At 37.9% G+C, this 25,404-nt stretch overlaps 1 protein-coding gene across 1 annotated transcript; it reads right to left on the bottom strand.

The window, feature by feature from the left end:
* Positions 1–5,366: 5,366 nt before the first annotated feature.
* On the bottom strand, positions 5,367–13,145 carry LOC149011745 (putative phospholipid-transporting ATPase 4). Its single transcript, XM_089161308.1, has 11 exons — positions 12,914–13,145; positions 10,233–12,255; positions 10,026–10,136; positions 9,588–9,864; positions 9,391–9,479; positions 9,206–9,293; positions 8,638–8,847; positions 8,382–8,507; positions 6,740–6,838; positions 6,368–6,559; positions 5,367–6,268 (listed from the first exon to the last, which is right to left on the bottom strand). The coding sequence occupies exons 2-11, from the start codon at positions 12,062–12,064 to the stop codon at positions 5,597–5,599; spliced, it is 3,696 nt and encodes a 1,231-aa protein (XP_089017434.1). The 5' UTR covers positions 12,065–12,255; positions 12,914–13,145; the 3' UTR covers positions 5,367–5,596.
* Between the last annotated feature and the right edge of the window lie 12,259 nt (positions 13,146–25,404).

Here is a 25,404-nt window from a genome sequence, read left to right as displayed (position 1 = left end):
AAATCCAAGAATCCACTCTCAAAAATTAGTGATTAAAGATATATTTACCTATTTATGCAAAAGAAATAATTATCACAAATTAGAGCCAATTTGGGTTTCAAAGGATATCCTAAAATCTTCCCACGAAAACCCAAATCTGAAAACTAGGTTAAAAAGGGTAGTTTTCAACCTCACTAGTGAATGGTCTCTAATTTGCCACCAATTCGAAGTCTAAACGAAACGAAAATTTGGGGAAAGCTAATTGACAACAAAAGGATCTTACCGGTACCTTCAATTTTATTCAATTTGACCAAAATCAAAATGCCCCAAATTTGGCTCTCATAAATCACTCGTGGGTGACCCGGGGAGTCAAATTCTAAAATCTTTTGCAAGGGAATAAACCATTACTCCCAAGCTCAAGGGGAACCTTAATACAATAAAAGAGGATCATCCAATATACCAAACATGCATTCCTTTAAGATCTCTCAAAAGGAAAGAAGAGAAATTACTCCCACAAACCAGGAAGGGACATTAATACAATAAAGGAAAGCAACCAAGACACCTAACAACCTTCCCTTTCAAGATCTCCATGAAAGAAGAAAAGATGAACTCTCATCAACTATGATTAAAGAGAAGGGTTAAAGAAAACTAACCTTTCCTAGTGATTTTGCGAAGATTCGGATCCTAAAATCCTTCGGAAGGATGGAAGTTGCTCCTCTCTTTTGTTTCTCATTTTCTCCAAAGCCTCCGCCTCTTTCTAGCCTCCAAAAATGCGTTTACGAATGAGATAAAACATAAATAGGGTTTAAAAATCCGAATTTCCAATTTTGCCCCTAAACAGAAAATAGGGTGGGGTTTGGTTCACCCAAACGACCCAACTTTCTGTCAATAGTTGGACCCCCAAACGAACTCCGATTTCAATGATTTTTAGCTCGTTGGAAAGGTCTTTCGACGATCTTCGATTTGATATCTTATTCGTGTCAATCGGATTCTCCATCACTGACCTATGAACATTTCAAGATCACTCTTTTTACACCATCGGGATTAATCTTCTCTCTTCATTTAAATTCTATGAGAGTTTTTGAGTCATTACAAGGGTCATCTACCAACATTGGTTCCATTTCCAATCCTTTGGGCTTGACTTGAATGGTCCACGATTGTCGCCGAATCAAGGCCTAGGTTCTCGGTCTTAAAACCATGGGTTAAAGGGGTAGAAATCCGGGGGATTTCACATCCTTCACACTAGAGTCACGGATATTAATCACCGAACTCATCAACCCCATTGGTCATCCACAAATAGTAGACGGGAAGCTCTCACGTTCCCTCACAGATATGACTCACCGATCTTCGAGCGCCTGTGAGCCCAAGTCTAACTATTTGCAACCCTACCAACAATGGCCCCTTTCGGCTATCCGTAATATGATATATGTCCTCTCACGGGTTGGTTACCTATCTTGAGCGCCCATCAAACCATACTACTACCACGGGTCGTTCGGTCTCAATACCCTTCCGATTCGGGTCTGATATGACAAGGACATCCTAGCCATACACCTAGACAAGTCCTATATATGTCATCCAATAATCCGGGAAAGCGTCGATGGACACCTTCGGAGAACATCCCATACCATTCCCTCCAATGTCCAAGGACATAAATGTTAATAGGACATTCCTCAATCCCAAATTATACTTCTCCAATCACATTCTCAATTCATCATGTCACACATACATGATACAACATCATATTAGAAATCATATCATAACATCGCATAATTCAAGTGTAATGTAAATAACAATAATTAAATAGACATGATATACAAGAGTACTTAAACATGTTATTGCTGTTAAAAGACAACTACAGTAGTCATATGGTGTCTAGATAGAATTGATAAGCAAAGTATATCGAGTTGCCAATCATCATTTAATAAACACATAGTCCATGTCATATGGGTATAACTGTCCTTACCTTAATCGAATCGAGAATAATAGCAAATACCACTTAGGATAGTCCCCAACTTAGTACTTGAACCCTAGATAACATATAAGTAACATTAGAGAAGGAAACAATCAAATCGGAGATCAAACGAAGCGAAACGAGCAAGAGTTGAGTTGCTGTTTTCCTTTGGTCAACTGACCAGTCGACCAAGAGGATTAGTAATGGGCAGCATAGGGAAATTGGGCCCGAAACTGATCTTCTGGGTCTCGGATCGATCTGAAATTTGGAGGGAATGATCATAGCAATATAGGGACACTACACAATGAAAATTATCAAGATCCAACAGTCCAATTAGGAATACCCAAATTGAAACCCTATGTTCTATATGCTAACATCAATAATTGAAATGGGGTTTGTTGCAATGGCAAGGAATGATGGGGAATTAGCTAAGGAAATGATAAGAACTATACTAGAATTATAAACCAATCGTAAATCAGACCTAGCATACATGTATACTTCAGTTTAGCTCAATAAGACAAGTTGGAATGACAAGAATCATGGAAATGCAATGCTATTGATTGTATTGAATGCATAGCATAACAAGAATAAGAAGAAATTAATGGAGATGAAAGGGAAACACATGGCTAAGTGTTTGCAAGGTTGCAGCACTTCAGCCATGGTCTCAATAGTGAAAAAGAGTGGAAGAAATAGTAGATTAGAGGATGAGAGAGAGGAATCATACCTTGAGGAAGTGAATGAAGATGGAATGCAATGATTGAGACCAAGAATCTTCACCAACTTCAAGAGAGGGCTTTGGGAAGCTCACTCTTCGTTCTCTGGAGTGCCAATGATTAGGTTACGCTTCTATTCACGAGTTCCCAAAAAGTAGGGTTAAAATAATAGAGAATTTTGTAATTTTCGAATTTACTATTCTGTTGGTCGACTGATTGGTCGATTGGCCAGTCGACTTGCCAATCGACCAAGCCAATCGACCAACCCTGAACAACAACTTCAGTTAGGGAAATGGAACGCCAGACTGATCCAAATTGAGTTGGGTTTTCTCCTACAAGTCAATCAACAAGTCTAGAATAGATAAATACTTTCGGAATGAGATCGGGAGTGCATCATGTACTTCAACTACGCTCTCCCCCTTCTAAGTGCAGTTTCTCAGTGAACATTGATAGTGTATCCAAGTAAGGGGCATCACTGTCAATATCTATAGGCTCTGAGTCATACACCGAATCTTCGACTATGAGGACCCACAAGTCTCTTCTTCCACTACTCCAGGTCTTCAGACCTACAAACACAAATGGATCCGGGTCAAGGTCAAGGTCAGGGTAAGGAAAGGGCTGGATTTCACAGCCAGAGCATCTACCTGTAGGCTTTCCAGTTATGGGTTTAAATGATAAAGATGACCAGACCTTGTCTTCTTTTGGTTTTCAAGGGAAAGCTTGAGAGAATGTCTCAACTCTTTTCTAAAGGAAGGCTCAGGAACTCATATGCCATTCATTCTGATAAAACCAGAGGCATTTTTGATGCAACAGTAATTTGTTTACATTTAATTAGTTTGTTGGCGAAGGTCATGTAGAACTAATAGCATTTGATTTTGGTAGAACTAAGAGTTGCCACAGCAGAGTCAATTTATTCCTCACATTCAATTTCTTCCTCTGCTTCAAAGAGCTTCCACAGATGGCTTTGGTGTTGCCATTCCATTGTTTGCGGTTGATAATGGCCTCTACGAATGTAGGGTTAAGATCAATGTAGGGATATAGAGAGAACAAGTTGTTGGATTACGATTTCTTGAGTGGGTAGTGGGTTAAACCCATTTTATCCGGGCCTTCACACTTAAAATAAGCATTTATATCTTAGCCATTAAATGTGAATTTTCCAGATGTCATCTTCTCCTGCTGCACTGTTATGCACAGTGAGAGGATGTTTTTCCCAAAAAAATACATCCAACGATTTTGAGTAAATTGAATTTAGCTCAAAAGAAAAACCCAAAACCATTGGATGTATTTTTGTGTTGCTGCGGCACAACCTTAATGCTCAGTAGCAGGGAAGCAAGACCTAGAGGCAACATAGGATCAAAATCCAATACATGTTTCTAAATGCCTAGTTGATAAATATAAATAGATGTACCATCGCAAGGTTGCTCGGTTGGTAAGACCAACACCTATTAATGAAAAGGCCATGGGTTAAATTTTGTCTAATGGTATATTATGTAATACCCAACTCCCCAATATATAAAACAATTGTTCGTTCTAATAAAAAGATGAATATAATCAGATGTATTTGATATGGGTTAGGACCCTATTTCTTTTATGAAAAAACTGAATCACAACAAAATATGTTCATTTAAACATAAATTTATGATTTACCCAAACTTGAAATCTTTTAATAATTCATCCAAGTTCACCATCTTGCTATTTGGCACCAATGCATCTGCAATCTTTCCAATGTTTGGAGTCCTATTATGCACAAGTTTTATACTTTTAGGGAATGTCCCTCCCCCTATCACCGTACTTTCCCTCTTCTCCCCTAAAAACCCCCCTATCATCTCATGGTTTCCAACATTATACTGTTGGCACGCCTCTTCTGTAAGGGTCTTTTGGAGCATCATGATAAAGGAGGTTGTGCTTTGGAAGACTCTTCCATGTCATCACCTATATTACCAAGCTCAGATCATTATACATTGACATCAACTGATCTGCGTCTGCAGCCTCAACGTGTTCTTCACTATCACTCCATTTCTGCAATGACTTATTTCAGATCCTCAGTCATTGCTAAATATGATACATAAGTACATAACTCATCGTAGATCTTGGACATTTCGCCTTTCATCTACATTAGATTGTATGATCGTTCAAAATGATTCACTAAATATCTCTATTGACTCTTTCGGGCTTTTTTAACCAACACTAAGGTTCATCTTGAAGTCTAAATTTATTTTTAGGGGAAAAAAAGAGGTGGTAGGATATTTGCAAATTTTATTGGTGAACCTAAACGTGAAATAAAAATTAGGGTTAACTAATACAATTCTTAATATGATTCAATGTCAAAGTAAGGTCCTCTTTTTTCAAGCAAATTAGCTAAAAGAGAACTTAATATCATTAATTATTATTTTCTTAAAAAAAAATTAAAGAAAAATATTTCACTTTAAGATTGGACATGTGTCAAGAATCCAACCATGTAGGTTGAAAAATTTCCGCTCCAAAAGAGTAGAGAATCCAAACTCATAAATTCATCATAAAAGAACTATAAATCATATAAATAGTAAATACTGACTTTGTATCCTCATGTTAGACAAACCACAAGGAACTGCTTGGAGTTGGAGTTGTTCTGAACTCTTAAAGAAAAAACTGTTGTGTCAAATCAGCCCTGTTTTGGGTAATGATGCTATGATCCAAATGGTAAGGGCAAGGCAAGGAACTAGAAATACCGTACATATAAACTATTTCCATATGCTCCTACTCTTTCAAACTTTATAAATATTGTACAAACAACTCAGTTAATTTCTATAATGGGACCTGAGCCAACAACACTCTACACCCAGAAGGAAAAATAATACTAAAAGATGAATGAAAGGACCAAAATGGGGGGAAGGGGACAATAAAACAAGTATGAGGCATGATACCCTAACCGAAAAAACAAAAAACAAAATTTAAAATAAAGATCTGCCCATTCTTATGAACCTGTGTTTACATTCTGCAAAGCTAGAGAAGAGTACTTCTTATGCAACTTGCCTTTCAAATGCCTGATCTTGGCATCCACCCTCGCAGAGAACCCAATCTTGGTCTCCTGCCTTGCTTTCGATCGTTCCCTTGTCCACATGCGTTTATCCTGGACATCTTTCTTGTAATACTTGATCTCTTGGATGACATGATGGTCCATGGGGTTGAAAGATCTTTGGAATGCTATGTGGGCCAGGTAGGGGAGATTACAAGCAATTGTAACCAAGAGGGTGACAGTCCAATAAATGGGTGCTGGGGCAAGTGCTTCCATTAGAATTCGGAAGGCATTACCAGAATAGATTGGCGAGACCATACCGTAAAGTATAAGAAAAATGTACCACGTGCCAATGCTGCCCCAGACGAAGAGGTGTTGAATCCATGTAAAGTGACTCATTGTGAGTGCAATCTGGCAATTTACAGCCCAAATGATGCAAGTGAACATTGTGGCTCCTACGGAAGCCATGTCAGAAGTCTGGCCTCCAACACGGAATGCCTGTTCGTAGAAAATGTTTATATTGAGGAAGAAGATGACTAGAGACGAATAGAGACCATTTGCCATCCACCCAAATATCCTATACCAATCAAAGAACAGATTTCTAGGTCCTTGCTGATAGAGAGCTGGGAACTGCAAGAGAAGGGAGTGAATGAATAGGTATTAACAAAAAAAAAAGGCTCAAGGGAGCTGGAGCTGGAACTTGAACAGAAGGAACTACCAAGTACTAACCTGCAAGCAGACTTCAGAGGAAACATCTTGCTCAAAAACTCCAAGTGTAATAACAGGCAATGAAGTAAGGATAACATTGAATAGCAGCATATACCAGTCATCATAGACAGACTGCCCCGAAAATCCAGTGTATGCCTCAAAGTAGAAGAGGGTGAGGCCAAAGGCTATATTCTTGTAAAAGAAATAGCATATCTGGATACAATACAGTCCAATTTAAAAGGCATGCATTAGAGAAAGCTGCAAAAGAAACGGAAAAAACAGAGAAGAGAGAGAGAGAGGGGGGGAAAAAGACATACACAACAATAGTGCATTTGCATAAATATGTCGGACAAAAAAATAAACAGAAGAAAAAGGTGGCAGCTCCACCCTTACCATTTGGGCAATCCTCTTATAGCACCAATGCCCATGAACAACCAAAAGCCGCTCCAAAAACCGAAACTGTGCAATGGCAAAGTCACTAGCCATTACCGCCTGCAAAGCTGGAAACTTAGTTACTTGACCAGTATGATCAGAAGCAAGCAATGAATTTGAAAAGCAAAAATCATGATACCCAGTCAATTCCTCACTAAGCCTTGACAACCACAAACCATTAAAAGATTTTGAGTAGGTAAATAGGTAATTGCAAGTGATATATGTATACACAAACAAGCATGAGAATATCTCTGTCTGAATGGACTTATTATAGCTTATAAAAATGGCCGACCCATAAGGTGGCTCCGTTGTCACCAAGTGAGTGCGTGGGTAACACTGAGTACTGCAGTGGGCTTTTTTATTTATTCTTTTTCAATATTTGCAAAAATTAAATCAAATAATAATCACCAATTTAAGGGTTCTTCAGAAAATAATTTTTTTTTATTTGTTCGAAATAAAAGTATTGTAGGAGTTCTTTTTTTTTTTTTCCTTTAATTTTTATACTATGATAGAGAGAGCCTCAAGGAGAGAAACTCCAGACCTCTTAACTAAGGGATGTTGGTCCTTGCCAACCAAGCTACTTCCTTGGGTTTCATTTCAGGGAATAAATGAGAGAAGCAGATTAAGATAGCTATATCACACGTAATGAAGAGCATGGAACACAGAACCAGTGGCAGTAAGTAGTGATATTCTGCAAGTAGAAATTTCTTACAGGAAAACAGGCCAAGTAAGGAAGATGTCAAGGAAGCAAGAGAGTACACAAACACAGATGACTTTAACAAAGGATATGGCAAAACTTATGCGGAACAACAACACAAGATTCATATAGCCAACTCTAAGCATTTGGGATATGAATAGTTGCATGGAACACACAATATGGTGTACCATTGCACAAGGCTCTTGCCACAGCAGGGTCTGGACAGGATCATCATGTCTGCAGATTTACCCGTTGTTGCATAGGACATAAGATAATCAATAAAAGGATTTCCTCCAAGTTTTAATTAAAGACAAGGTTAGAGAACTGGCCAAGATGAATCATGGAATATGACTTAAGCGCACTGACTCAAGATCGCCGTAATATCTCATTATCTTGGCAAGATTAGAATATTCTCTCAGTATTCTACAAAATCATATGGAAAGATGCTTTTGTATTTGATATATAAGGGCAAAGTGACTCAAGTGAGAACAAAAGAAGAGTGAACAAGATCCATGTTAAGCCTGATGAATTTTACATGTTTACATTTCTAACGCTTAGTTAAGTTGTTTTACATTGATTGATTGCTTTGTTTTACTAGCTTATCTTGGTCTTGTGGCGTTTTGGTGGTATGTCATTGCCTATCAAACCTGGAGTCTGAAATCGAACTCCTATTTGGTCTTTGATTTTGCAAAAGCTGAAAGTACCTTTGTGTTTATACCAAGTTTCAAGACCAAACTAGCCCAAAAACCCATCAAAACCATAAAAATAAAAATGCAACAACTTCCCAGGATTTCAGCCCAACTCAGTTTTTTGGCTGACTGATGTTGCAATATAAAAGCATTCAGAATGGGTAGATGAACTTGACATTTTTTAAAAAGACAAGAGCCTCTTAGATGTATTACCAACCTGCATCCCTTCAACCCCGCTGATACCTACACCAATGTCTGCCTCTTGAATCATACCGACGTCATTAGCACCGTCACCAATTGCTAAAGTTGTTTTTCCAGTTCCTTCTTTTACCAACCTTGTAACCTAAAGCCCAAATTAAAGAAAGCAGACTAAAGTAACTCATTTACAGGGTTATTGTCCATCTAAAAATAGGGATATGAACAATATTTTAGTTAGAACTTATATATGTAAATGAAACAAAAGTTGAACATACCAGTGCCTTCTGCTTTGGTGAAACCCGGCAGCATATGACAGACGCACAGTCAACAGCTAAACTCAGAAATTGATGCTTCATATCATCCTCTAAAGCATAGACTAGAGTTTTCCCATCAATAACTAAAGCAAAGGCAGCATGAGGGTCCTTTTCCAGCTTAATCATTTGTGAAGCATTGGTAATTTGCAGTAAAACATTTTCTTTCACAGCCTGCTCAAGAATCAGAGACAGTAAAAAGGAAAACATTAATACATTCGGCAGTACTCTTGTCTAAAGGGGCCTGTGCATCCACTACTATGTTAAATTTTGACTTCAAAGTCATTTAGAACAATATAAGACATTAAAATGGTTGGCCTAAGGATCTATTTGATACACTTCTAAATATTTTAAATATTAAGCCTAAATTGTTACTGTAATCTGCAAGGATACTTGTTCAATAATTGTACTTCTAGGGCTACTCATTGAGTTAGGGTAAGGAGATAATTTGTGGATATTAGCCATTATGCACATTTATTTTTGTTTTCCTTTTATCATATAAAAAATGGTAAGACACCAAAACAATCCATACCTTCTTGGAGTCCTGGGCTAACAAGTCTGTGTTCATTGATGCTATGCAGATCTGCTTCATGCCCTGACGGAGAAGACTGCATGCGTATCTGCAACAAAGAAGACCTATCATTTCAGTAAATCCAATGCAGCCACTGAAACGGCTATAGTTCTCCAAAAAGTAATTTGCAGTGTAAAGGTGCTAACCCTATGTTGATAGCAGTCTCCATCTTATCGCCTGTCAGAACCCAGAGCTTGAGACCAGCTTGTGCTAGTTTATCTATGCACTGAGGCACCTATTGGCAAAAGTTCAAGAAAAAATTCAAAAAATTTCAAAAAAAAAAAAAAAAAACCTGAAGGAAACTGCAGTTAATTATGGCTCCTAATATAAAAGCTGAGTTTACCCCTTTCTGCAGTTTGTCCTCTACAGCTGTAGCACCAACAAGAATCAAATCCTTCTCCATCATATCTGAAACCCGTTCAAGCATGGCATCTCTGTCAGAACCTATGGTAGTCTTTGCTTTGACAAACTCAGTGTTCCAGGCAGTATACTCAGTCTGTTCAAGTATTCTGTATGCAAGCGCCAAAGTCCGCAACCCTGATTCTCCATATTCATTTAAATGCCTACTTGTATGCTCCTCGAATATTTTTCCATTTTTTGCAAGGCGATCAAATATTATGCTGAATGATTCAGGTAAGCATGCAATCAGCACTTGAAAGACAACATTCATGTGACTAAGAATTAAGACGGATGGAATTTAGAAGAACAAAACTTAAGTCTACTAGATTGCTATTGGTTCTTGTGAAGATAGAAGAACCACAGAAGGCATACTAAATCAGACCTGTCAGCACCTTTACACAGGAGGAGGATCTGCCCATCTTCATCCTGGACAATTACAGACATTCGCTTTCTTTTGCTGTTAAACTCCAACAGGTTTAGGACTTTGAACTCCCTGAAAAATGTTGCAATAGACATATAAACAAGATGCCAAGAAAACAAAACCAGAAAAGTGCACAACTAGTGCAAGTAAAGCTGTTAAAGTCCTAACCTCTCTATTGGACGCCCAGAAGGATATCTTTCACGAACGAAAACACTCGTTTGAGTCCGTCTGCAGAACTCAAATCCAAACTCCCTAGCCGCAATAAGAAAAGCTCCTTCATCTGGTGATTCTGCCTCATAATTGAAACTGCCAGTTTCCTCATTAGGCTCAGGAATTGCAGTGTGACAAATAGCCAATATTCGAAAGAATAACAAAATGACATCAGCATTGGGTTCTCTCAACCAATTTCCATTCATGAGGCGGCTGTCATCAAAACTGAATCCTTTTATCATAGGTTTTGACTCTTTTGCATCATTAGATGAAACAACAGTCTCCATTTCAATTTCTGACCCTGCAAAACCAACTCCACTCCTTTCCCAAGGATCCTCAATTCTGCTGTTGTGCATACCCATGCCAGAAATTTCTGAACTCTCCCCATCAAGGTCAGAAGCCATCTGCTTTGCTGCAGCAATTTCAACCTCACTAGAACGCACGCCATAAGAAACACCGGCAATGGAACACTTCAGGAAATCCATCTGATTGCACGTCAAAGTGCCAGTCTTATCTGAGAGGATTGTGTCAACCTGACCTAGCTCTTCATTCAAATTTGATGTTCGGGCTAGAGCAGGATTCCCACTCTCCTCATCATACATGTGTAAGTCTTGGTTAATGAACATCGCTTGCAAAACCTTCACGACCTCAATTGAAACATAAAGCGAAATGGGTATTAAATATCCATAAAGGATAAGAGCAGTGACCAGATGGTAAATACCTGACAATGCAGGCCTTGATGGATCATACAAACTAGTGGTATTCTTAGGTTGCAAGTACCATGCATGTGGCATATCAAACTTCGTCTTCACAGCAAAGCCAATAGAGCTCATCAATGAGATCAACACGAGCAGGGTAAAAAGGAAGTAGATGATGTAATCCATTTTTCTTTCAATTTGGCTCCTTTTGGAGGGGGATTTTGTTGAATTCTGCATGACTTTGCTGTCATGGCCAGTGAATATTACCACCCCATACACATAAGCAGTATTTCTGAGCTTAGAATCTCGAAGAAGAATCTGACTAGGGTCAATAGCAAAGACCTGACGGTCATACTCGAGATTACCCACAAAAGTGTAGAGGTTAGGATTGGGATCTTCACATCTAATTGTTCCTGTAAAATCCTTGAAAGAGGCATCTTCGTCCAAGGGCAACGTTACCTCCAAAGATCTTTTCACTTTTAGGTTTGTCTCACCATCCAAATTCATAGTCTCCACATAGCAAATCCCATCGTCATAACTCGATGACAACAGAAGCAAATCCGCAGGGAAGAACTGATCCTTCTCAACTTTTACAATATCTCCAACTCGAACCTTCTGCCAAGGTTTGTAACCAAAGATACCATCGGCTTTATGAAGACTAATTTTTCGGGAATTGACCTTCATATCCTGCATGAATCGACGCCAATCTTCCAAAGCTTCCTTTGCCATACTAAGGCCGACGACAAAGGCCAGTGGAGCAATCATACTTACAGCAGAGAATGGAGCAATGGGTGTGAGTGACAGAAGTGCAGCCATTAGAAAGTATAGGTTTGCCACCCGCCGAAACTGCTCGAAGATCGCCTTGGGAAGGAAAGTGATGATATTGTATTTTGTGGTGGATATATAATTAGTTGGGTATTTCAGAGGCTTTCTCCTGTGCACACGAGGTTGGTTGCAGTATACAACCCGTGAGAAACCAGGTCCACCAAGGGGATTGAGGCCATCTGACTCTAGAACAGGCGGACGAAAGCAAGCAAATGAGTAGAGTTTGCTCCATCGGAGCTTCCCCCTAATTCTGCCTGCTGGTGACATTTTCTATTTTTCAGGTCAGCTGGAAAAATTCAGATAGAGACCCATATGAAAAGCCCGAGCCCATAATCAGACCCTGCAGATACCATAGGTGTTTGGTCCTCAAATATCCTTCCATCAAAATTGAACTCTGCGGGCCGGAGTCAACATTAACTTGCCGAGCACCGGAGAAACAAAATGCAGCAAAGAATAACCTGAAAGAAAAAAATATATCCAAACCCACCACCACAATCGAAGCTTAGATATTAAAAATCGTCTGATGAAAGTAAAAAAAAACAGTTGACAATTGAAAGACGAATATTATGCTTATAAACCACTGTATTTCCAAATTCAAAGAAAATCCAATGAGTAAACTAAAGAAAAAACCATGGCTTCAAATTTATCCAACAGCAATCGTTTTCTCCAATAATACAAGAAAATCAAAAGAGAAAGAAGCGAAGAAAAAATTCACAAAATTCACCATTGCTAATTCTCTTTCCAGATCTAGCTTACAATTGTTAACAAGTTGAGGAAGAACAAAATGGCATCAAAATTATCAGCTGAGAGTTAAACCCATATCTTCCTATCTCAACCCAAAACCCCAATGCCGACAATGACCATCTCATAACTATTCAAAATTGACTAAGAAAAATAAAACAAGAAAAACCCCAAATGATTCCACGGCTAAAACCCAAAAGAACAACTTCTAAAGCTAAAAAATTCTAATGAAATCAAATATATATACACATTAGTTAATTTTAGCCTATACACAAGGGTAAGAACAAATAAAAAGAAGAAGAAATTTCAGCACAAGAGAATAAAAACTATAGCCTCCTTCTTCCCAGCTCTCAGCCAAGGAAAGGAAACACTAACCTGTAACCATTACAGAAAGCGAAAACGTACAAGCTATCTGCAACTCTTCGTGAATAGAATCAAACTTTGAGAAATGATCGACAATAAGATCTTCTTCTTCTTCTTCTTTTCTTCTAATGTGATCAAGAATAGCCTTCAGATCCAAATTACGGAGAAAGAGAGAGAGAAGGTTCCAAAAGAGCCCGCTTTCTCGTCCGAAACAATTACAGGATTTCCCGGCCGGTCGTCGGTTATAAATTTTAGGAACCTAAATTACATATATATTTTCCATTTTATTTATTTATATATTTTTTTTTAAATTGAATTTTCGAGAATTTTTTTTTTCTCCCGACATCTAAGATGAGCTGGCATAGAAGTTGTATTACCTGAGAGGGAGGTCGAGAGTCAAGTCTTCAAGCTGTGGTCCCCACATTATCTTACGTGGAATATTTCAACGAACCCGGTAACGTTTAACCGCATCAAAAACTAAAAATTACTAAAATACCTTTTTCTCCCTTCTTGTTTAAGTAATTGTTCCGGTTAGCTACGCACACGTATCAGCTGGTGCCTCAAAAGTCTTTGGGGGTAAGAAAGTCACATTAATGCCTTTGTGGTCCCTACGCGGTCTTACGTGGAATATTTAAACCAACCGTGTAACGTTTAACGGTATCATAAAACTTAAAATTACTTACATACCCTTCTCTCCCTTCTTGCTTAAGGAAAATGTTCCGCGTTAGTGACCCAAAAAGTCTTTGGGATAAGAACGTCACATTAATGCTTTTATGAAGGATCTTGGTTGCTTCTTAAAGAAAAAGGTCTGCATCACCAATGTGTAGAGATTCTTATCCATATTTTTTTCAAGATCTAGCTCGTTATTAAACACTACAAAATATTGTATTTATGACATTATATTAAATTAAAATATCTAAAAAGAAAAATAATCGCGAATCCGATGCCGAAGGTTTTCGCATAAGCAGAGTCTGTAATTGGGTAGATGGAAAAAAAATTTATGCAGTCTTACTTCAGACTACAACTGTGATCCATTGACTGTAAATTATATACATAAAGGAAGAGCACTTCAATAATAAAACAGAATAGGAGAAAAAGAAAACCCTAATCATACTACATTATATAAGGAAAAGCAAAAAGGTATCAATTGCTAGGCACGTTTTGAGAGAGAATTTTTTTTATTATTATCTTTGAATGAGTCTAAAGTCTGAAATTTGGCATATGGTCAAGTTTAATTCATTTTCAAGATATGCGTTCCTCCTATTTTGGGTGTAAAAGCTTCTACCTAAGTTAAGTAGGATTGGACTTCTACCTACCTAGAGTATTTGGCTCTTAATTGGTCAATAAAAACTATCATTATGAATATATCTTAGAAGATTCTTTTTTTCTGTATTTAGAAAAATAAAGTTGTCCCAAATGAAAAATACTTCTTTGGCTCTCCACTTCATTGAATACAAAACTCTCAAATAAAAAATAAAAAATAAACAGTCAAAGTTGAAGCTCAAATTAGGGTTTTGAATATTATATCGGATATTTAGGGAAGCCAACAATGTAGTTATGGTGACAATCTCCTATATAGAAATAGTAAAATCAAAGAGGTTTGAGCATCCGTTGCTTTACACTTTCCCTTTCCATCCCTTGGGTCAATATCGGGTTGATGATGACCAAGAAAAACAGCTCTCGCCCCATACCTCCATATGCTGAAAAAAGGAAAAAAATTATGTTGACTAGACTAGTAGATATCTAATTGTACATTTCCATGTGGTTTCAAGCTTCAATAAATTCTCTCACAAAGAAAAAAATTCAAATAAATTCTTGAAATCACAAAAAGAGAGTATCATACTAAATTGACCGATATGTATCAATTAATACCGACATCGATATTTACTATCCAATATAATAGTATAATTGTGAAAATATGTATGATGCACTAGTGAAATTGATACATATCAGGCTAGATGTTAAAGCCGTAATATTTAAAAAGGAATAATTACTGATGTCCCTTGTATTGTAGCTTCTTTTTTTATAGAACAACATTTTTTTTATAGGGAGAATCCCTTGTTACAACCTAAACCTAGTTGATTAAACAATAAAGGCCAATGGAGGTTGTGGGCGGGGGGGGACGGAAAAGGCGATAGTGAGGCAGGCATTTTGTGATAGGGCACTTTCCTTTGCTAACACATCAGCTACCATATTAATTAGCTTCGCGATAAATTTGTTTGAATGTGAGGGAGGCAAATAGGGACTTAAGTTTTAGGATGTCCGAGATGATGGAGAAGATCTTCCATGGTGCTTCCTGTGGACTTTATTGCAAGATGTGCACCTTGTATTATAGCTTAATTACTATATTTTCTTCTATACTTTTAAGTAAAAAATTTTAGACTTTGCTTGACATTACTAATGCCTTTTTGTTGTTAAACTCCATTAATTAACTATGGCGTTGCATTGTATACCAAAAAAGAACTATAACGTTGCATTTGTGTCTTTCAAAATCTCAAAATAACCCTAAAACTTGTCATTAATTATTTACCTACCCTTTGTGTAAAATTAGTAACTACTTGAATAGAAAAGCTCACACTCTCTCTAGTAGTCCCTAAATTTTAGTTTTTTGGGTGGTCATACTAGGATTTAAATCCTCGGCGGTCAAATCTTAGCGGCCATCCAACCGCCAGTCTGGATGGCCGCCATGTCTCAGCGGCTGAAATCTCATCCACTGACATTTAATTGGTGATTTCTCAAACAAATGGGTAAAACCATCATGGGCTGAATAATGGACCGGTTTGGTTTAATCAAACCGGTCCATTGTTTCATTATTTTTCAAAATAAAATAAAGTATAAAATTTAATAATATGTTATAAACTAATTCTATTCATTCGACGGAAGAAAACAAATCAGCGTCTTCTCTAGAGAGAAGAGTCGTTCCGGTTGTTTGATTTGTAAATACTATTTCAGTGACGCACTATTGATCAGCCACTTGTAAAACCAATTGAGTTGCAACTTAAAACTCACAACGAGACTCAAGGGAAAACGTTTTTCCCTTGTGAATCCTTAACATGGTTTTTTAAACAGATCAGAACCAACCCACTTGAATCTCTTTTCACTCGATTTTGAAAGGGTAAAGCTAGAGATTCGACCCACTTCTATTCAAACTTAGAAGCGATTTTAAGTCTGAAATGAACAAATATCCATGTGAAGATGGTGTTCAACTTCAAGTTTTAAAACCTTAATAGCAAAGTAGATTGCTTGCTTTCCCATTACTTTTCACAATCTCCATCAACCGCTTTCCCTCTATAATCAACCTTGACCCACAGAAAGGTATTAGGCGTGATAAGGATGATTTTTCATCATTTCCCTAATTGTCTCATTTGAATTCTTTCCATATCATTTCATCTTCTCATTTGAATCCTTTCCATTTATCACTCATCTCATTTGAATTATTTCCATTCATCATTCTTTACATTTGAATTCTTTCCATATCATTTCATCCTTCCATTTCATCAATATCTTAATTTGGTTTTGGTTTGATTAGGTTCTCTATTAAATCATTTCTATACAAACATTTTCATGTATTATATTTCCATACAAACATTTCCATGTATTGTATTTACATGTTTTATATCTTTCTTTTATTGTTCATAGTTACCTAATAGCATGGAATGTATGTTGTCTATATATATATTTAAGGTTCTCTCATATGAAATCATTCAACCATCTTTCCCATTGAGGTTGTTTCTTAATAAAAGGTTCTGATATGTCTAATTCTATAATATGGATATTGACATCCATATGGAACAATCCCTCTCCTCTAATAAAATAAGTGTTTTGAATCCATGAGTCCCCATTTCTTTTATTTATTATCATGCACTCATGCACTACCCATCTCGTCAATTTGATTTGAATAGTTAATCTTGGTTATGGGTCAACCGTGTATCCTAAATTTAAGAAAAATACCCATTGAATTACGGGAGTTATTGCCATTTCCCAACACTTTCTTCAAGCTTTCATTCTTTGCATGACCTCCACACGGTTCTTCTCATGTAAGCAAAGCCCAAAGTCGATGGAGACCTAAAGTGAGCTTGCATGAATCCAGCTATAAAGTATAAAATTCTCTCTTATCTCTCACTCCACATGAGCCAGGCAAACCCTTATATATAGAAAGACACTGAGCATCAATTCACCATTCAAACAATTCAGATCTTGATCTTATTGCAATTTTGGTTTCTTGAACCCCAGATATCACAACAAGGAGAGATTGGTATATCTAACAAAACATGATGGTGAGCACCTCTAGGGGGTGAGAACCACCTTCATATGTTCGTTTGCTGGAGAAGACGACCAGATGATTTGAACCCGTCATACTATACCTTAATTTGCATTTTATGAAGTGGTTAATCAGAGAACATGAAAATTGGAATCTCTACCCATAAAGGAAAAAATCAGTAATCAAATCGGTGAGTACAGATTTCAATCCCAATCGAATCAATACCAGCTAGAATCAATATATAAAAAAATCCAGTAACAGCAAAAGAGAAGAAAAAGAATCAAATCTGATTACTCAATGATCCAATCAGAAAACCCTAACTCAGATTAGAATTTCAACAATCAATTTCAAGTTAGCTTTAATCTAATCATACATATTCGAATGATTCTTGTGCCCTTCTTGGATTGATTGAGAGATCTTTTCTCAGTCTTTCTTGAGAGAATGTTCTTCTGGTTTGGCAAACGGTCCTGCAACGGTTGTATCAATCAAAAGTTTTTGAATCTTATATTGGAAGTGTCAACGGCTACAACCTACATGCATAGCTGAAGTCTCTTCTTTGCGGTTGTGCAGACATGACTATTGTGTCTTTCTCTATTCCAAGTGACAATAATAAAATATTACATTTAAAGCTGTATATTTGATGCTATGAACATGGTCATGATGGGCATTTGGAAGTTGGAATAGAAGGTTCTAAGATATAGATTTTTCACTCGTTTTTCACAAGACCTAACAGTCATGGCGGCTTCTACCAAAGACGATCATGGCGGCCTGCATGGACAAAGTTGATGTTATATTTAAGCGTTTTCTCACAAACGCGTAATCAGAAAAGTTGGTTTGCTTATAAGAGGAAAGAAAAGAGAGAAAAAAAGGAAAAGTTGATGTGACTTTTAAGAGTGAAGTTTCCACACGGGAATTGTAACTTTCGAGCGGCCGTGAAATGTCGACATAAAATGAGTTTGGATCGTCCCTACCTATTTGACGATGAAAATTCTGCTCAGATTTTTTTTTTTTACGATATAGAGTTACTCGATTGATAAAATTAATATTTTTTAGTGAAGAGGTTATAAGTTTGACTCTTATTGATAAGATATGTAATATTTCTATTTTCTATATATAAAAGAAAAAAGTCATTGTATCTAAAAATTGAATAAAAACATAATTCTTTCTTGTTGTGCAAGTTTGGCACGAAGTTGTTCAACTCAAGCTCGAATTGGTTGTAGGGCTGCAACTAGGTCGGGCTTTTGCAATCCTAAGTCCACTATATGTTCTAATTTGAACCCATTTCCCGCATTGCCCTAGTTCAGGGCCAAATATTATTGTTCTTGGCCCTAAGCCCTATAGGGCCAACCCAAACCCATTCCCGCCCTAATTGGCCCTAATTGGGCCGGGTTGGGATGGGTTGGCCTTGATTGGCCCTAATTGCCCTGGCCCTAATTAACCTTGTCCCTGGCCCTGATTGACCCTATCTTGGCCCTAGCCTTAATTGGTTATATTCTTGGACCTAAATAACAAATGTAAATTCATAAAATAATAATAATAATAATAAAAATAAAAGTATCATAACTAAACTAAAAATAAAATTCATAGAAATATAAGATGATTTAAGCTCATACAAAATGATAAAATTGTCAATAAGTTGATAGTGTTGCTTTAAACATGAATAAATTCATACTCCATAATTCTATATTGATCTCTAAAAATCTCTCATTGCTTTGATGATGAAAATTGAAGACCCCTCCCATTGTTAACAAGTAAATCAACGATAATTTAGTTTTTTTTTTTTTTTTTTTTTTTTTTTGTAGTTAAAGAAAATTATATTTAGTTACAAACATAGCTATCTGTCCTTAATAAGTTTTTTTTTTCTCCCCCTCCGAAGGTGATGCTGATTCAAGAAAATTAGTTTGGTAGCAAGGTTGAATACTTGCGTTGTAGAGTCAAGGTGAACATAAATAAACCCTTGAAGGCTTATCTCCCACTAAAGAGAAGATCAGGTGTTGTTCTTAAGGTAACAGTTCGTTAGTTACGAAAGACTGCCCTTATATTGCACAATATGTTGTTTATTGGGTCACGAAGAAGGGAGATGTTCTATGCTCTTTCAAGAACCTCGGAGAACTGGAAATGGCAAACTAATGGAGGTGATGACAGGTAAGAATATGGCTGAGCTGCGAGCTCCTAGTCCAGATGAACGTCTTATTTCTCAAGCGGCCAAAATGGATTTTACAGAATCCGAATATTACCAAAAAAAGTATGTCGTAGCAACGATGCCGGTGCAGAACCCTAATGTCATGATTGGGGAAGAAAGAGGAGGGAAGAATTAGGAGCTGGCAACATGTACAATTGTCAGTTTACAATGTATTTTGAATACTCTGCAATCATCAATACAACATAGTATGCCTTGCACTACAGAACAAAATTACCACGACAACCACCGATATCAATTTGGAGAAGGGGAGAATCAAAAGACAGGGACCAGATAGCGTAATAATTTTCAATACAAGGACGAGGTGGCTGTGAACTTTTCTATGTGTTTGGAAATGCCATGTCAACATTGCCATGTCAGCCTCCATTAGTGTTTTAGGATAACAAACATGAAGTACTAATATTTATACTGAGTTATGATTGTCCAGCTCAATACTAAAGCAAGTGGATCAGATCCAACCATTGGACTTAAATCACTCGAAGTTCGAAGCCAAGTCAAGACATGTCAAGCTTGAACAAGAAGTTTAAGTCAAATTGATCAATAAGATAGAAGTACAAGAAAACTCAAGAATATCAAATCAAGCTCTAGCAAGAAGACTTACAAAATTCAAGGCTTATGACACTCTCATACACTCTCACATGTAATCACACTCAATTGCACATGTATCATGTCATTATACTAACCTAGGACATGTTAGAAGACTGTATGAGGCTTAGGAATTGGCTAGAAGGACCCATAACCCCCTCATGTCTCAAGATGGGACTTTATGTACACTTTGTGTTGCAGACGGACATCCATCTGGGCCAGACAGTTGTCCATTTGGTTTAAAAATGCCTTTACAGCTACTTCCTAGATGGACGTTCGTTTGGGCTAAAAACTGGGTGAAAATTTCTATCCGTTGGGAGGTTGGGCCAAGCAACTGAATGCTATTTTTATAAGCCCAACCAACCCCATTGGAGAGCTTCTACCTTGTCTATTGAGTAATAACTCCCCTACAACTCTCAAGCTCTCAAATTGTGAATTATCATTTATTACTTGCCTTCCAACCTCACTTAACCTTGAAGAACATACCAAGGTGTCTAAACAAACTCATGAAGCCAAGTTTGAGGTGATTGAAGGCTATTGGTGTAGTAGTACATCCAATCTTGAACCAAACATTCATACTCATTGCATCACACTCACACAAGGGGTAAAGTGTCACACCCCTTGGTAAGTAATATTTTTCATTTCTTGTATTGTGTTTGTTCAATTATAATCTAGGTTGATTAGAATTGCTTGAGGGTGCTCTTGCCCTAGGATAAAGATTGTAAAGGGTGTTCTTGCCCTATATGGAACAAATATTATAAAGGGTGCTCTTGCCCTATAGAACATAGATTGTAAGGGTTTGATCTCTATCTGTTACATCCCACCCACCTTGATCCAGTTATGCCCGAATACCCGTGGGGATGATACATCGCAAAACCTAGGTTTAGTGACAATTCCATACAACATATATATAGCATGATTAAAAAGACAATAATAAATCAAGTTCAAGTATAAAGTTATCAAATATGAAATAATATTTACAATTGTCCAAGACTTCAAATTAAAAGTTATAACATCAGAGTTCCAAGAAAGAAAGAGTGTTTGCAACGGAAATATTCAAGGGTCTTGGTAAAGGATACTCTCGGCCCTCCTAAAAGAAATCAATGTGTAAATATAGAAAAGTGACATGAAAGACATTAAAGAGTTCCTTAGGATGACAAGGTCTCTATCACTAAAAGCCGGCTCTGTAGGAGCAGTCGAGGCACAAGCATGAAGCTTCATGCGCTTCCACTTCTTCCTCAATTGTACCTTCCAAAAAGCTTCCTTGTGATGAATCCTCCACCTATCTCATGATCTGTAGAAAAATCTAAAATGACATACATAAATAAAGGAATGAGTTCCACAGAACTCAGTGAGGTTGACTAACATTCATATAATGCATTCAACCATAACATCCACATCATGTCCACAAGATGTTAATAAAATAAATGGCAAAATATGATAAGGTATAATTATGATGATATATTCCTAACTCTGCCATGAAGTCTCTAAGGTAGACATGCATTAAGAAATCACCAGTCTCCTTTGGGTGGTCTCAGTCACTCTCCCTCAACAAGAGACGTCTATTGGGTTCAAAGTCCGTCAAGCCATGGTTGGGGTCATAAGTCACCACTCTCTCACATCACTGTTTGGTATGAGACTTAGCGCTTGTCAAGATAATACTTGAGGCCCAATGCAAGGTCCTATGGTCTCATACTACATATGGTCCGAATATCTCCCCTCATGCCTAGTGCGATACCTTCCCACCTATGAATGAAATCCTCAACAGAAGGCATCTGTTGGATCTCATTCCTTAATCCAATGGGCATTCACATATAATGGACAGGATGCTCTCCATGTCCTCTCCCAGGTTGGTTACCGGTCTTGAGCGCCCAAGAGCCCTTATCTATTATATGCAATTCTACCAAACTATGATGACAGTGGGCTTGCTTGATACACAAGACCCAGCCACTTGCATCACGGGTTAACCGGCTTCAATACCCCTACCGGAAGGGTAGTAGTACTCATGGGGATTCCTAGCCCAACACTTATAGACATCTATTATTCATGTAGTTGGTCTAGATGCAAGCGCGTAAGGTCATTAGGGAAATGGGCGAACCTACAACCCTAGTTAGTAAAATAGGATAAGAGAAATAATCTCATACATTCTCACATAGTTTTCATCCAATAATATAATATTCAAAATAAAGAGTAAAACTCAATCATTCTATCCTTACCTTCAATTTAAAGCAATTTATATCACCAATAGAATTTAAAATAGCAACACTTAATAATACAAAACATGGTTAGTCATTCCTCACCTTTCAATTCGATTCCGTTCTCCAAAGTCCCAAATTTCACACTCATGAGTCGATGATTATAATCAAAATAAACCTTATCATGTAAGAGAATTAATAGACATTAATTAGAAGTCAATTGGGTTTCAAAAGGTATCCCAAAATCATCACACAAAAACCCAATCTGTCATATGGGTTCAAACCCCCGTTCTTGACCTAGTTTCGGCGAAAAGTCATTATTTTGCCACCAATTTGAAGTCAAATCAAAACAAGACTTTGGGAAAGTCTAATTGGCAGCAATAGGGTCCTAAGAGTACCTTCAATTTGATCCAATTCATTCTAAATAAAAAGGCCCAAATTTGGCTCTTGCGAGTGCCCGCGGGCGCCTCAGAGAGCCAACACGCTAAATCGTTTGCAACGATTCGCACAAACTACTCACAAACTATAGGGAACCATAAATACAACTATTTATGAGCCATTCAATATACCTAACATGCATCAACTACCGATCCCACATAATTGGAGAAACTGCAAAGGTTAAGAAGGGTTGGTCTCACTTTTTCCAATGATTTGCTAGGGGTCTGCGGCGCGTTGGGGGGGGGGCCCTCTCTTTCTTGGTTTTTTCTCCTCTTCTCTCCGCCCCCGCCCCCGCCCCCCGGCTTTTCAATGCGGGTGGGGGGATATGCTTAAAATATGGTTCAAACCATAAATACAACTATTTATGAGCCATTCAATATACCTAACATGCATCATCTAGTGATTTTGGCTTGAAAGAAAGGTCTTTCGATTATCTACGTTTGGGTGAAATTACCTCGTCATTTAAATTCTCCATCATCGATTTCCAGACATGCCAATATTGCCTTTTAAATCCTTCATGACTAACATTCTCTCTCCTCTTAAATTCTAGGAGAGATTTCGAGTCATCACTAGGGTCATCCATTTGCATTGGGTCCGCATTCGAATCTCTAGGCTCGACTCGAATGGCCCACAGTTGTCGCGGACTCGCATCCCAGGTTCGAGATCCTGAAATCATGGGTTAACGGTTTAGAATTTCAGCAGATTTCACACATTACAGACTATATTTAAAGAGAATCACCAGTGGAACATTTTCTTAAGACCAAGAGAGGAGTGAACATTGACTTTTAAAGCCCAACCACTATAAAATCCCTTGTCTTGTGATTAATTACAATATCATAATCTCACTTAAAGTTACATAATATTTCATATTTGCAATTAAACCAAAAACTTAGGCAAATCCACTAGTTGCAACCTATTCATCCCCTCTAGGTTGCCTTCACACTATGCAAACTATGCGTATTGCATCCATGTTGTCAAAGATGATGTCGCAATTAGGTATGATGTTGCCTCAAGAATCACAGTTTGGTGTACCGGGGTATTCACAATAAAACCATTCTCTAGCCATGCCTTTTCCTGTGAGAGAATTCCCCAATTTACTTTCTAGTTCAATACCTTTTTTGGCAGCTAATACTTTGTTTGGGACCATTGCTCTTCAGAATCAGTTGTTGTCAGCTTTTAATGTGGGAGAACTTTTTGAATACACCCAAGTTAACACATTAGGCCTAACACGACAAATTCCCTAGCCTTGATCCCCACTAACAGTCAAAACGAGAACCTTGAACCATCTTTGGACCCCACATCTTTACCTGCCACTTCATATTGACCGACTTCTTCTTCACTCAACCCTTTCCCAACTTCATCACCCCCACAACCCATTTTAACCTTGCAACCTCTGTCCGGGGAGAATATTAGAACCCCCACAAAAGGAAAAGGTGGACGGGAGAAAAAATCGGTAACTGAATCTTTGCACTTCAAGAGTAAAACAAAGAGACAACGTAGAAGCACAAGGAACATGGTGAATAGTCTGTCACAGGAGGAAAGTAAAGGGTCGGTTGAGCATTTTTTAGAAGAAAACCCCATAATGGAGGCTGTAGTGCTCCATTGCGGGAAGCAATGAAAATGCTATGTTGGAATTGGGGGTTGGGGAGACCTTTGCTGTTCTGAGAATTCAAAAATATCTCCCAAAAAAAGAATCAATTGAGGTTATTTTCATGATGGAAACAAAACATAGAGCATCAAAAGTTTGCCATTTTGCAAGGAAATCGAAGTTCCAGAATAATTTTATTGTTAACCCAGTTGGCTTGGCAGGTGGTTTGGTTATAATGTGGAGATATTCAATCAACATTAAAATACTTCATAGTTCTAACAACTTGATTGATTGTAGTGTAGCTATATCTGATGGTAGGAAGTTTTTTTTCATTGGAGTTTATGGTTGTAATACCCCCCGTATTTCTAACCCGAGATCCGTATTCCAGGTCCGAGAACCCGAAGGTCTAGTCGGGTGAACTTGTGGAGTATCCGGATTGAAGCCCATGATCCATACCCAGGACCCATGGATCTGGATCCTATGTCTGAAAAGCCTGCCTTGGCTGGAGTGGGAAATTCTGGAAGTCAAGTGTCGTTCAGAGATGTCCGGAATGAAGGTAAGATCTTCCCCATCTCTTATTTAGGGCTAGGTTGACCTTGGGTATCAACCCCCTAGTAAAAGCACCCTTGTATGGCAAATTACATGGGGGCGGTTACTAGTGGCGGTCGCTTAACCTAAGCGACCGCCCGGTCTGTTTTCGAGGATTTTGCCCTATTTTGCCCCCAGACTTCTATAAAAGGCAACCTCCGTCTCATTAACGATTACTTTATTCGTTATTTCTTATTTGGGAGTTAAGACGGCTGCGGGGAAGATCCGAAAGAGTCTCTCGGAGTACCGACAAGTGGTTTGGAAGATCGCCTTCTCTTCTTCTCGGCTTTCTCGGTGTGAGGTATTGAACTAACCCTTCATTCTCTACTCTCTTATCTCCGTTAGTTTGGTTTTACCCTTTTTCCCTCGTCACTGTGATTACCCCTTGGTTATTCTTTACCCTTTTTTTTAATCTACGTGAGATGGAATAACCATAAACGGAACCCTGCTTCTGTGAGATGGTAAATCCAATCAAGGAGAGGGTTAGGGGTAATCCACTGATGATAGTGGATTGTTTTCTCTTACCCTTTTGGCTTAGGGAGTGTTTAATTCGAGACTTAGGATGAGATTACTCGAAAACCGGATTGAAATCGAGTAATCAGAAGCCTGAGTTTCGGATTGAAACTCACTGGTTTTTGGGCGGTCACT

The sequence above is a fragment of the Hakea prostrata genome, chromosome 7 (genome assembly GCF_041222555.1).
Source record: "Hakea prostrata isolate BN-2017 chromosome 7, UWA_Hpros_2, whole genome shotgun sequence".
In the NCBI taxonomy this organism is placed as follows: Eukaryota; Viridiplantae; Streptophyta; class Magnoliopsida; order Proteales; family Proteaceae; genus Hakea; species Hakea prostrata.
Note: the sequence above shows the minus strand (reverse complement) of the source record. Positions and strands in the feature narration are given on the sequence as shown.